Source organism: Sinohyriopsis cumingii, chromosome 13 (genome assembly GCF_028554795.1).
Source record: "Sinohyriopsis cumingii isolate HCF-2022 chromosome 13, ASM2855479v2, whole genome shotgun sequence".
NCBI lineage: Eukaryota > Metazoa > Mollusca > Bivalvia > Unionida > Unionidae > Sinohyriopsis > Sinohyriopsis cumingii.
This window is the reverse complement of record NC_142973.1, coordinates 21662961-21678483: the sequence shown is the minus strand read 5'-3', so window position 1 is coordinate 21678483 and position 15523 is coordinate 21662961. Positions and strand designations below refer to the sequence as shown.

General features: G+C 32.0%; 2 protein-coding genes across 2 annotated transcripts in view; one reads left to right on the top strand and one right to left on the bottom strand.

Moving 5' to 3' along the window:
• Positions 1-5241, top strand: part of LOC149785040 (plastin-1-like) — a 54849-nt gene extending 49608 nt beyond the window's left edge. Inside the window, exon 13 of the mRNA XM_089978746.1 lies at positions 1457-5241. Within this exon, the coding sequence (XP_089834872.1) occupies positions 1457-1624 (168 nt within the window). The 3' untranslated portion in view covers positions 1625-5241. The remainder of the gene's footprint in view (positions 1-1456) is intronic.
• Positions 5242-5807: 566 nt separating this feature from the next.
• LOC149785039 (tyrosine-protein kinase BAZ1B-like) overlaps positions 5808-15523 on the bottom strand; it is a 97866-nt gene continuing 88150 nt past the window's right edge. Inside the window, exon 33 of the mRNA XM_089978745.1 lies at positions 5808-14326. Coding sequence (XP_089834871.1) covers positions 14159-14326 — 168 coding nt within the window. The 3' untranslated portion in view covers positions 5808-14158. The remainder of the gene's footprint in view (positions 14327-15523) is intronic.

Below are 15523 nucleotides of genomic sequence, written 5' to 3'. Positions count from 1 at the left end.
CAGAGCCTGTTTTGACCAGTATGTTAAGTAATGTGACACCATAATAACCAATGCAGCTGGAACTCTTAAGATTTGGTTTGGTTTGGCATATTCTGGAACAGCAATACAGGTAGGATATTTAGTTCTGAGATGATTGGAGTAAAGCATCCTGCCAAAGGACGCCATGGTAGCTGACCTGATTTTAGGATTCAAACCTGCACCCTTTTAGTCAGGAAGCTGTCATACTAATCACCGAGCCACTGTAATTCCTGTTAGCAATAGATTCATCAGATGATCAGGCTGATTATAGTTAGATTAGCTTGTAAGATTTTGAAAGGTTTGCAGTAAGTTTTACTCATTATTGTGTTGTTTATTGAATATCTTGCACAAGTTCTTGTTTAAAAATTATATGTATGAAAGAAGAAAAATTTCTGGTGTAGAAAGATTGAAGTTATTAAAATGAGTTTCATACAGTTATATTTTCAAATGAGCACAACTTGTAAGAGCTTATTTATCACAAGGCAAAAATAATTGACTTTATTCAAAAGCCACAAAATCGTAAACTGGAAAGACCTCACAGAACATTCAAATGCCTTGAGTGACTTTGAAAAGGCCTCACAAAACATTCAAATGCCCTGAATTATGTTGCAATATTGTGAGCTCATTTGTTTGTGAATTGTTGAATTTACCAAGAGAAACAGTTTTGATATGTACTCCAGTAAATTATCACAAATATTTCTTCATGATGGACAATAGACACCAATAGCTGTTGGCCAATAAATCCTACATGCCATTCTGTCAGTTGCTTGGTCTTGTGGGAAGCATGTGCCCCTGTAACACAGTACCAGTTTCCAATCCTGCAATATGCTTATATTTTTTCTTCATTTTTTAAATGCAATTTTTACCTTAAATATAAGAAAGCGAATTATGTTAATACTTATGTTTTCTGTGAAAATAAGTTCAGAATACAGCAGAACATAAGTTTTTCACCCATTGGACTAAATATATTCAATGTTGACTCGATACGAGCAAATATCCTCACTAATTTTACTAGTACAAAACACTGGATATGGGTTAAGCAATGCCAGATCAATTGTTATCTGATAAAAATATGTTTGATAAAAGTTTTTATAAGAGGACTTGAATGAAATTGTAATACATGACTCTTATTAACCACAGATGTGTTATGTTCATTGTGGTAAGTGATTATGCAGTAGGCTGTTTTTTTTTTTTTTATTTTAGTCAAGCAGCAACATTGGTCCCAGAAAATAACAAGATCCAGAAGAATTCTGTTTGTGGATTTTTTTTTAGTGCTGATGCTACAGATATCAGCGTTGCTAGGTCTCCTATTTTTGTCAGAAAGAGGAGAGACAAAAAAATTCATTGGGGTCATTTTAGTTTTTGATAATAATAAGGCATATTAATTCAGTAATGTAAAGTAACCAGGTTTGTAAATGTTTTTATCTTCATTTCTCAGGACAAGATGGCCAACGCCAAGTATGCTATTTCAATGGCCAGAAAATTGGGAGCTCGTGTGTATGCCTTGCCAGAAGACATTGTGGAAGTTCGGCCCAAGATGATGCTGACAATATTTGCCTGCATCATGGTTAGAGGATACAAAGGCTCAGAACATCAAACGGAATAAAATTGAGGGGAGATAACGTTCATAAATTTATCATTAAGATAAACATAATAGATTTCATATTATGACATTACTTAGAGAGAAAATGCTTTTATATCTTGTCACATTAGGTGGAAAAACTTGTTTGCTCGTACAGAAGAATTAATATTTTACTATACAGTATTTTAACCTTAGACCTTAGGATAAATGTGACTTTTACTGAAAGAACGAAACCCTGCTAGTTTCTACACCGCAGTCTATCAATCATGGGATGGGTGTATCTTTCACAGCTCTCGTTACTATATGAAAAAGAGGAGACCAAGTATTTAGAAAGAATAAAGAGGAATAGTGTCCTAAAATGTTCAATTTATTTGTTTAGGAGAGAGTATGGTGGAACTTGACACATCATGAAAAGATTGTCCGAATTCTTGGTTCTCTTTTTTGTTCTCTGTCTCCTTGATCCTGTTAAAGCGGATCATTATTGCCATTATGAAGTCTTGAAATGTTTATGCCAAGCAGCTATGATGTTACATTTTCATTCAGGCCAGTTCCTTGTTATTGAGCCATAACTTGGATACTGTCACAATGTTAGATTTTACTGATCTGAAAAAGCACTAATACTTTTTTAATGAAACAATTCCTGCACAAATTCAAATATTTTTGTGTTTGTATAATTTACCTGCTATTGGTACATTCATATATATCACAGTAACAGCAAAGGGATTTTATTGTGTATATAATCTTGTCTAAGCACATGGTGCAACCTGTCTTGTAATGGTGAATTAATGGTTTCTGTCATTTAGTCCGAAAAAGGTAATTTATCAGTCTGGTGCAAAAGCCTGCAGTTTATGCAAGATGTTGGTATTCTGAATATACTATGCAAGCTACTTGATGAATCTTCCCCCCCCCCCAGCAATACAAGTATTACGGTTTTACATGAATCGTGGCATAGTGACATACAGAGCAGGCATTGATCACACTTCCGACTTGGATGGCAGTTAGTTAAAAATGTACATCCTTCAAGTTAAGAGTTTTGTATTTTGTTTTCTTTGTTGTTATGATTTACATTTAATTAACAATCTAATCTTGTTTGAATGAATGCACTGCCCATATTCAAAGGAATTAAAGATAAATGTAACATGAATATGAGAATATATTGTTAACTTATTGAGCTTTTCACTGTATCATACAATAATAATAATAATAATAATAATCTATGTAATATGGCTTTTAATTTTTAAAGGAATGTCATTGGTTTTTGTAAGGTATTTTTGCCACGGATAAGCTCAACAAATTGTGCCAAGGCAAGGTACTTAAGGGTACTTGAAATTCTGCTATAAATTTGCATCCCACTGACCACATGTTGGATGCTTTACTGACTGAAATATCCTGCTCTTTGCAATCAAATGCTTCATTTTAACCAAGATTATAGTTCACAAAAAAAACAAGTACAAGTTAAACAGTCCCTGAATGATGCATATATACACTTAAACAGAATCAAAATGTTGCAGTTGTACGTAAACAAGGAGAACTTGTTCAGAAGGTTAGAGGAGTCTTGTTTGTTCTGAAGTAGGCATGTATTAGTTGTAATTGACTCAGTATACGTATATATTGGCATGTATCATTAATTTGTATTAATTGGCCTAATCTGTGATGTCTGTTATGTTTTGTCATTATTTGAGTGGAGTTAAGCTATTTAAGAATGAATCAAGGGACATAACTAGCTGTAAATTTTATACCAGTCCCTAATAATCTGTATATGGGATGAAAAGAATAACTACATACATGTATATCTTGTTAAAATTTATATATAATTACTTAAAATAGAACATGACTAGGTGTATTTTCTATATATGTACTGTATTTAATCTTCCAAAGACATTGGTTTGAAAATTGTTATGTTAGGTTCAGTTTTGCTTGTTCAGTTTTGATTAGAGAAGATTGGTTTAGAACAAATATTTTGTCATTTGTATCTTTCTGTATGAAATATGAAAAATTACTTTTGGGGGCTTTTCATGTTAATAAAGGTCTGAATTACCAATGAGATCAAAATTAAATAATGGGAACATTATTGTTTTTCTTCATTTATACTTTGTTGAAAATGAGCAAGAACGGTTAGTGAGACAAATAATAGTTTATTCAGACAGTTTAGATCAGTTTTACAAATTATGTTCATTTTAATAAGGAGAGAAGAAGCAAGAATTCCTTACCATAATATTTCTATCCATTATACTATCTTTGACATTCCAAGCTGGCAATAGTGTATTGTTACCATTCTTACTAAAAACGCAAGAGAAATTAATATATCCACTGGCATTTGATTTTCATGTGTTATGCCATGGAAGGTTTGTCTTGAGAGACCAGGTTTTCCATGTACAGATTTAGAGATTATATAGTGTTATAACCTGTTATGAGAGACCACCTGTCATGAGAGACCATTATGTTTTGGCAGAAGGGGTGGTCTTTCAAGACAGGTTCCACTGTATTATTAAATTATTTTGTGTTTGCTATGAGCTTGGGTACATTATTTAGTTATTAGACCAGTTCAAGTTTTTATATGAATTTCAAGATATTCTTTGATACCAGAAGCATATTTTTGCTGTAATAATGTGTTTTATAAAAGAAGTTTTTTTGTAAGGATTACATTAAAAAAGTTGATGTAAAATATTTTTAAAATTTTTGTTTTTTGTTTTATAGGTAATGAATCAGGTTTGATGTGGGTTTTTTTTCAGAAGAAATTGACAGAAGTGGAATGAATGGTTATAAAAACTAGCAAATATTGGTAAATTTCTGTTGTATTATTAATAAGAATACAGTTGGGTAAAAATTACACCAGTTTTCGTAAATTTTTTCACTTGAAACTTATGATAAATTAAATTTCTGTGTAGAAATCATGCTTTACTTCCAGAAATAGTTAAATTTTATGGGTTTTTTGGTGGCAATTTGGGTAATCTCTTCAATAAAGTGAACCATTGGATTAAAATAAGAGCTTGGCTAATGTTTACACGTTGAATTTTTAGCATAAATAAGTTTGTATTCATGTATTTAGATATACTTTATGGTAAATTTTGTAAAGATCTGTATTTTATTTCTTCACTGTCTAATTTGTCCTTCTCTTTAATGTTAGGGGTACAGGGAAGCTAAATTTTTTTAGTTGGTTATAGTCAGAAATACACAATTTCAATGTAGTTTTAATACATTGTTTTATTGAGCTGCGAAATGTGATAATCATTGATGGAAAGCCCATGTTTTTATTGCCTTCATAACATTATTTTAAAATATCCCCTAGCAAATTAATTTTTTGGAGCTGAAACCATAGAGACGACCAGTATGTCATTGTGGAGCATGTGACCTATTCGTCCAATTCACTAAATAATGACAGGTCCTTGGACAACTATTTTTCAATTTAACATTCCTTGAAAGCTGAAACAAGGGACCAATCATGAACGTCTACAGAATTCCTAAGTTCTGTGTATTTGTTGAATATTAGGAATAGTTAAATTTAACTGTCTTTTATTTTTTAAAATTGTATGCTTGTGTCAAGAAATGTAATTGATAGGATAGGTACATATGATATGTTCAAGATTTAGATTGTGTAACAATGCTAGACATTCATGAATAAAAGTCTATAATCCTTTTAATACACTTGTTTATATTGTTCTTTGTGGAAAGTTGAATAGAAGATCTTACTTGAATACATGTTGTAAATGAAATTAATGAAAAATTTTATGATTTCAAGCTTTGGCAAATAAGATATTGAAATCATTCTACAAATTTTGAATGGTTTATTAACTGCTCATTACATAACATCCTCATTTATCCAAACTTATCATTTTATATGAACCATGAGTACAAAACTAATCATAAAGTTGGGGCCCTAATAATGGTCTACGGTGCTTGCCTTTATAGATCACTCACACATCTCGCTTGAATCAATAGGATATGTGAAAAACTTGACAGCAGATTTCTATGGGTTATGGTTCTTCCCTCTATGCCAAAATCTACTGGCCAGTGTGTAGCATGAGATGTGCTGAAAAATGGCATTAATCTCCCCACCAAAAAAATCAACCCAATCAGTAATAGAGATGCCAACCGGTGTGTGAGTACCCACCAGTTAATAATAATCGGGGTAATAAAATGAAAAACTGGGTACCCGTTAAAAAAAAGTATTTTAAGTTCAGATCAAGACAGAAAATAATGATTACAGTTCAAGGCTTGTGTCCTGTGGACATTTATTCATCATCACGGGGGGCTTGTTTAGCTGCTTACAATTTACTAGTCGTACATCTACTACATAATAATACAAAGGAGGACACTTCTCTCCTTTCTCGCACGACCTAGTTAAGAATCACTGTTGATATTTCAAGCTAAACTGCCCTAACTTCATGCCTGTCCATGGTTCATATGCCATTTTTCTAGTGACTTAAACACCTTGTTTTGAGATCATGATAACATGAACTTGGTCAGTACCTTTTCGTCCACAGCAACAGTAAGTACTGGTTAAGTAAGAAATATTCACTAAAATAAAATTTAAATATGCACTACAATTCAGATAAAAGAAAGTACTATATAAATGTCCGGTTTAACTAATGCATCAAGTTTGTGGCCCTGGGGTGAGTATTAGCTTTTCAAGTCTGGGCCGCTCTTCATGTTTGTTAACTGGACTCTATTTTTATTATTTTTATTAGTGAGAAACCCAACATGTTGGTCACAGCAAAGGCAACACATAAACTTGGTTACTGTAACATGCACTTCTTATACCATGTTAGGAAAGAATAAACGAAATGGACAACTTATACAGTATCAAATATTTCACTGAAATATGTAAATATAAGGGAAATCATTGTCATTTAATAACATTGAAAAAAAAATTCCAGTTGAGGATATTACAACAGTCATCATTTGTGGACATTACGACTATTTGTGAAAGTTACTGTAGATTAGTGTATTGCATAAATAAATTATCCATTTCTTTGGTGTCTTTACTCTTGTATTAACTACAAATCCACATGGATTTGGCCGATTTTTGACACAAATTTTAACTGCATATCCAGGTATGTAGAAACAATAAATGTACGCTAAAATAAATACGTACATTTTTCATAGTTTTTTGTAATTATGGCATGTAATATATAGATTACTATTTTTGTTGTTGCTCAGATTACGCTTTTTGCCATTTGTATTAATGATAAATTAAACAATTATGCTAATACCTCTCTTGGGGGTTGGCATGCGTGAACCTACAACGAAGCAGTTCAGGTTCACATTTAATTCCCCATTTATACGATTGACAACCCACGAACCCGGCTATAATTTCCGAAAAGCCATAAAATACGTGGTGTGAACATTTCATAATATCTACATTTATTTTACTACCACTTAATGTTCACACCTGTATTACAACAGGAAATATGTTTTAATGATGGGCCTTGTAATAAAGGAGGTCTGTATATTCCCACAATATATAATCCAAACTCCCATTTGTCTATTTTTTTTGTTGCTATGTAGCCAGATGATTTGGATAAAATGAAGCTCTTCTGCGTTAATATACATCAAATTAATGTCCTTTCAAAAAAAACAATCAACTCCTTTTGGAGGTTTCTTTTTTTTTTATTTTTGCTGATGACAGTGACAACAGATTTACATATAAATATAACTACATGGTTACACATTCACCTAAAAAATTGTCTACAACTGGTGTTGCCGAATAAAGAAAACATTTAAAAGCAATGGTTATTAAAACCAATTTACATCATAATTTAGATTTTTCCTTACTTGTATCCATTGCACTATCTCTAAAGTGATGCAAATTATGCTGCAAACAGCATTAAGCAGACTGTCATTAAAGAAAAAATGGCACCAACTAAAACCTATTCTAAAAAGCAAATATATCCAGTGTAATTGAAGGTGTCGCTAAATATAATTATATCTTGGTATTATTTTGAATATATGCATCCAAGTGGGCATATATGTATCTTCAACTTCGAGATAAATATTACTTAAAAATATCAAAAACCATGAAATGGGGATCTGACATGCTCGTTTTTGCACATGTTGCAAAAATCCACTGTCCAGTCTGAGACTAATGTCCCACTTCCTTTATGACCCACACTAAATGATCCTGAAAGTAAATTCCATGGAAAATCTGAGAATCCATGCATGGAGTGTCATTTTTGTTCATGTATAATGTGCCAAACTACAAAAAAGCATAGACTAAGATCTGCAGTTGTATAATCCACTGGCAGGTCTCAGTCTACAATGTTTATATGGTACCACATTTATAAAAAGAAAATAGATACATTTTACTGATAATTATGGTTAATGTACATGGAGTCTCAAGACTTTATTTGCACCAAAAATGATAGAATAACTTGATAGAACATTTAAATGTGGAAAGCATTAAGGACTTAACTCTTGTCTGTCTTCAGAGAAAATTTTAAAATGTGAAATAAAAATATTGTCCTTCTAATCAACACCCTAGGAGTACAGCAAATTTTTTTTTAAACAGGAGTATCTGTTAGAATATTAAACTGACATAGACTTGACATCAACAAGTTTTTGTACTGTTCTTAGATTAAACTGTTGTAGACTTTACATCAACAAGTTGTCTTTGTACTGTTCTTAGAATATTAAACAGACATAGACTTTACATCAATAAGTTGTCTTTGTACTGTTCTTAGAATATTAAACAGACATAGACTTTACATCAACAAGTTGTCTTTGTACTGTTCTTAGAATATTAAACAGACATAGACTTTACATCAATAAGTTGTCTTTGTACTGTTCTTAGAATATTAAACAGACATAGACTTTACATCAATAAGTTGTCTTTGTACTGTTCTTAGAATATTAAACAGACATAGACTTTACATCAGTAAGTTGTCTTTGTACTGTTCTTAGAATATTTAACAGACAGACTTTACATCAACAAGTTGTCTTTGTACTGTTCTTAGAATATTAAACAGACATAGACTTTACATCAACAAGTTGTCTTTGTACTGTTCTTAGAATATTAAACAGACATAGACTTTACATCAACAAGTTGTCTTTGTACTGTTCTTAGAATATTAAACAGACATAGACTTTACATCAGTAAGTTGTCTTTGTACTGTTCTTAGAATATTAAACAGACATAGACTTTACATCAACAAGTTGTCTTTGTACTGTTCTTAGAATATTAAACAGACATAGATTTTACATCAGTAAGTTGTCTTTGTACTGTTCTTAGAATATTAAACAGACATAGACTTTACATCAACAAGTTGTCTTTGTACTGTTCTTAGAATATTAAACAGACATAGACTTTACATCAATAAGTTGTCCTTGTACTGTTCTTAGAATATTAAACAGACATAGACTTTACATCAGTAAGTTGTCTTTGTACTGTTCTTAGATTAAACTGTTGTAGACTTTACATCAACAAGTTGTCTTTGTACTGTTCTTAGAATATTAAACAGACAGACTTTACATCAACAAGTTGTCTTTGTACTGTTCTTAGAATATTTAACAGACAGACTTTACATCAGTAAGTTGTCTTTGTACTGTTCTTAGATTAAACTGTTGTAGACTTTACATCAACAAGTTGTCTTTGTACTGTTCTTAGAATATTAAACAGACAGACTTTACATCAATAATTGTCTTTGTACTGTTCTTTAAGCATGTTCAATTATTAACTCTCAAACAATCCTATATGATCAAGCCAAATATTATGCTGTCCACATCATAGATTTTGTACCATTTTCATGTGGGACAATTCTACTAGATATTTAGGTGTTTTTTTTGGATAATGACATACTAACAGGAAAATTTGACTTGGTCTGTTCATTTGAACATTTATATTCTGTTGTTGAAGCTGAGGGGTAGTGGCAATTATTAACTGATTGGTGTTTATCGGAAGATATGTGGTAACTTCTTAATATTCAAAAATGTATAGTAGACTCTAATTTTATTAAAGGAAATTCTGAATGAAGATAATTAAATGACATCAGCATTTCAGGAATCTTGGTAAAATAAACTGGATAAATTAGGTCTAAATAAACTAGTTGTTACTTTATATTTAAGCCTTCTACTAAATGCAATTCCTTGGCAAGCAACTCATACTAGTTTTTAAAATTATTTAATTTTTATGAAGTGCAGCATACTCATGACTAAAAAAATATTGTGGAATTAAGTTTTGAAAAAAAATCATAATTCCTTGTGTATTTGTCACTGTAGTTGAAACTGCTGTCACAAAAACCAGTTCTCTTGCTGAATACGGATAAATGTACTGTTTGTAAAAAAAAAATGATAGGATACTGTGAATCTTCTGCTGCTGCAGACATTACGCTTAAAAAGTGTTGAAACCGTTGAGGTATTTAAAATATAAAGCACGTCTCCCAATAAAACGGAGAGAGATTAACTATTCAAACAAACTGCCTACAGCACAAGAATATCTACATCCATCTCATTTTATAGCTAAATAGCACTTCTGACATCTATTACTGAAAATATTTTGACACCAGAAAATATTACTAGTTGACTTACAAATTAATTGGCATTTGGGAACCTTAATTACAGAGCAATGACTATTCTATATTTTACATATAAACCGATAGCTTCAATACAATACCAATATCATTGAAAATATACCACTGCCTTGTTTGACAATGTGCCTATTTGATCTAAATGAAACGAGACAAAATTACAGTGCTCAAGTTTTGTCATTCCACCATGCTTCAGCCTTGTGAACAGTTTACAGAAAATTTTAAAAAACAAATGAAAAATAATCATAACTTATCTTAAATGACTTTTGGAATATACCTACACAGAAAAGAGGTCTGATTTTTTTACCGATTTGAATGTTAAGCTGACAAAAATCCAATGTACAAAATATCACCATTATTGGCACATTCACTCATTACTAGCTATATTTGTAGTCTTTTTGATCATAACTCTAATTTAGACGAATAAGTCTAATAAAATGATGAACCATTCAGAGTACACTGAAATAACAATGAGGACATCTCAGACATTAGATTTATGTCTGCTAAATTATCAAACTGGTTACAAATATGAAAAAAATTAATCTACTAAAATTTATAACAAGCTGTGTATATGTATATGTGTGTGTGCATATATATATATACGTGTATGAAAGGTTGAATCGTGGTGGGTGACTGCAACTTAAGCATCATATGTACGAATCACCAATGTCAAAAACACCAATTGATCATCATGGGCAAATAACTTAGGCATGTTCTCATATGACCTTATTTGAATAACTCTTAACAGCTACTAATATACAAAATATCTGAATACAGTATTCCGCCCAGCGGTTTTAAAGTGTTAAAAGAAAAGCAACTTAAGAAGATACAGCCAAACTGCTTCAACAAGTTCAGGGATTGGGTGGGTGAGTGTACATATATATTTACATTATAATCAAGATATATCACACAACAATAATGAAACCATTTATTACTATATATACTTGCATACAAGTTGGGTCAAACTGCCAACAATATAGGCCCTGATCTGCTGTTGCATAATTCAATGACAAATCAGGGTCTATGCTACTTGTCCTACAGTTTAATCTTAAAATGCAGAGACCTAGAACTGCCAGTGCATTATACGATGGCAGATGAGGGTCCATGTAGGTTGCAGTTGGATCACACTTAAAGGCAACTATACATGGCATTTACATGATTATGAACACAGTTAATGGTGCCTATACTGGTTAAAAAAATTAGATGATTTGCCCAAGGGTTTATAAATACATCAAATTCATGCTAGTACATTGGCACCATAGTGAACCAAACATGAGGCATGAATGTTTATGAAACATTTTTATACATGATGAAGAGACAAATTTTGTATCAATACTTTCTTGTACGAGGCTTGGATTGCAATGTAAAACTCTACTCATTGCAATTATTATTGATCATTCAATTACAAGAGTTACTGTTCCACTGGATATAGTACACAATTATAATACTGCATATATGAGAAATGAAACTCTGGCATGGACCTTTAGTTCCATTATTAAAAAATTAAATTTAATTAAAATTTTTTGTCAGAAACAACTTAGGAAAACCGCAGTAAAAATGTACTGATCATTACTTTACCATGGTAAATAAACCATAATGGGCATCATTAATGAGGAAACCTGCTAATATTACTTAAATATAAAACAAAAATTCCATAGAATGCGATATCTTGGCTTCATTATGGCATGTTCCAAATACATAGTGAAGTCACTTGATCATTAAAAGTGGGTAATTGTGACCTTTTGCTTGCAATGAGAAGTACACTCCATGATAAAACACATTATCAAGTATTGTAACTTTACATGCAAGAGAAACATTAAACAGCATAAAAATTTAAGGTTGATGCTATGCCAACAACTACAATAAATCAACTTCACTTAGTCTCTTGTTATCTCATTACAAACATCCAATACTAGGGTTATTACCAAATATGCTCGCTTATAAGTAGAGTGAACTGTGAAACAACAAAAATCCTGATCTGATGAGGCATAATGTAACTGCAGATCAGAGTCTATGTTGTTCATTCTAATGATTACTCCAACAAACTGCATAGACCCAGATCTGTCAGTGCATTATGCGATAGCAGATCTGGGTCTGTGCAGTTTGCAGGTGGACTTGTTTTATAAGTATTTACAGCAGCTTAAGCCTCAGTAATAACCTAAAATTATGAAATACAGTTTTCCTTGAAGGACTTGCTTTCACAACTTGACTACAATATAGGAAAGATATAGGAAATTACAATTAGCATAGCTCCCAGTTATTTTTTTATTTTTTTTAAATTTGGAAATTTGTTTGATATTAAGCAAAATGTCCTATACAGTACAAATATTTTTCTTAAGTGTAAATGAGTGTGAACAGGGCATGAAAAAGGTATAATCTGAAGCATTTATTAAAGCAGAATACCATATAGTCATGGTTATAATTCTAGTCCAATTGCAAATGGCACAGACCCAGATCATAATGAGCCAGCAGATCTGGGTCTATGCAGTTTGTTATGAATAATCAAGTTAAGAAACAAGATAGACCACGATCTGCCAGTGCACTGTGCTCTGGCAGACCAATCTTAATATTGTTTATCCTTGGACTCTATTTATAAATGAGTTTATAGGTATGTAATCGAATAAGCTACGTGTTGGACAATTGCAACATGTAAAGTACCATCTGTTGGACAACTACAAATTTGAGATAATAATAAAGAAATATTTACAATCAGAAACAAATTATGTTGCACCTTCTAACAAACAACAGAACTGGTAGAGACCATGAATAATCTACACCATGGCTCACAATATTAGAACTTAAAATGCCCTAGAAGCAAGGAACATTTAGGGCTCTACATTTATGCTAGTCTGGTGGCCTGAAAATGTTGGGGAACTAGTGGGGACCCCACCAAAGACAAATAAAGAAGTATATTAAAAAACAAAAAAACAAATCCGAAATGGATACATCCAGCTCGGTTCATTTGTTGCAAGAAAAATAATGCAATTCTGATTCGCAGAACAGGATATCACCTCCTATGTTCCTGGTCATGAATACATTTGATTATGTGCACAAGCACAATGATCAAGGATATTAATAACAAGGACTAAATTACACAAGCTCTGATTGGCTATTGAGTAATACAAACTGCTGCCATTACAAGATGCTACAGGTTTTCTGTGTGAATGTACACAAATTTCAAGTTTTTTTAAAACCATAAAAATCTCCCAAGGACCATACATTTTTTAACCTATAATACTCTCTTTACCAGTGAACAAATTTGGCTACTGTTGAATTTTTGAACATTTACATAAAAAATGAGCATATTATCCCTTCTCATTCACAAATAACCATTTATGAAGCAAATTTGAAGGAAAATGTGTTATGTAAAGTTGTTGTTTTTCAAAAGACTTCCAATGTGCAAAACTAACCAATAAGGGACAAAAAGGTGGTTATGGCAAGTTAGTTAAACTTAATTCTAAAATCTTATGTATCAACATTCCAGCTACATTGCCAGGCATGTATAATTTCACTGCTACATAAATCTCAGCTGATGCTGTTGAAGTTCATGTGATAAAAATTCTGAAGTTTCCAACTTCCGACATTCATAACTATTTTGTTAAGAATTGCTTACCTGGATTATGCAGTAAAAATTAAATATAAAGTTTTTTTTTTTTTTTTTTAAAACCCTGGAATTGGTAATGTAATCATTCAAATCTCTTAAATAAACTGCCTGTATTAAAGAGCCATTATAGGGTGTCCTTTACACTAATATAAAAATTATACCACATTAAACAGACCCCATCCCCAAGTAGCATAACATGTTTCTATTTTGTATATATTTAACTGTGAAATGCCATGTTCAGACATCAGGGTACTGTCTTCCTCATTGTCGGCTAGGAGAAGAAAAAAAATTTGTTATAGGTTTGCTGCACGTCACTGGTGAATTTCTTCTTTTGCTTTGCCAAACTGTATCATGTTATATGATACAAGATTAACCCCTTTGACAATCCTACACCCAGTTAGAGCTGAATAATTACAAAATAAAGATGTCTATTCATTTACTCTTTCTTGTACGTCTGTTTCCACTCTGGTTGTACATATGATCAGCATAACCATTTGCAGCACCATCACGATTGTAGTAGTACATCGGTAGATGTTTCTGCAGCAGCTCCACAAAGAATTTCTCAAGGACTTCCATACAGTCGAAAATTTCACTATCAGCCTGAATGGAAAACAAAACATAAGTCTGTCAAACCAACATAATGCAATAAAATAACATCTTAACTTGCTTAGAAGTGCAAAGTACAGATATCCAGATCTGCTGTGGCATAATATACCGGCTAATCTGGGTGCATTCAGTTTGTTGTGCAGGAATAATCAGCAGAATAAACAACAAAGACCTTGATATGTTGGTGAATTATGTGATGGCAGATAAGTGCCTATGTTGTTTGCAGTTGGACTTCACGTATAAATGAGCATATATGGTAAGCATGCATCCATGTCAATTGAATATGGATATGTTTGTGTTTCTCAAGTAAGTACTTTAAATCTATCTTGTCAAAACTAAATTTACAGCCAATAGGTTTGGATATTTCAAATAATTTGGCATGTGAAAGCAGAACAAAAGAAGCTTAGCTATTAATGAAAATGGTTTTATGTACAGATATAGGGACAAACAAATGCCAAAAAATACTTATAAAAAAAGAAGAAAAAAAAGGACATACAACACATTAAACAATGGAAAATGTATGCAAAGTCTAATCATGCCATCTACATATGCATGTCAGCACGCCAACCACATTTCATCTGTCCACCTCCAGTGGCTTGTGTTTAATCCCACCAACAAGATTTTGTGTGTGAAAAATGTCCAAGTCAAAAGGTTTTCAATCTGTTACGCATCATCTTATTTTTTAATACCAGAGTAACCCAACGAAAGGAACAAACCCCAGCCATTTTTTCCAGTTGTTTGGGTTTTTCCTTGTCATCCCTAACACAAGGCTAGACTGGGTTAGGAGGGTTACTATCACTATGTGACAGTACTTGATCCCTAGTAATTAAACATTCAGGGTAATACACAAGGTCTTGATCGTGGGATATTAAAAAATACAAGTTGACATTTAACACATTCTTTATCATTAAAATTGAAAACCATGTTAAAAAGTCACACAATTTTATCTTTTCAGTGAAATTTAACTTCATAACAAACTACGAAAAGCTTGCTCTTGATAATATGGATAAAGGCTGGTGCAATTCTATTTGCCATGCCAAATTAAGGTTGTGCTAGGAAAATAGTTTATATTAATCACTACTGTTCGATTAATTTCATTCTACAAAGCTTGTTCTTGTGCAAAATTGTTCTGAAATTTATCTCTTACCATAAGTAACAGTTTGTTCACTGAGATTATATACAATAAACAAC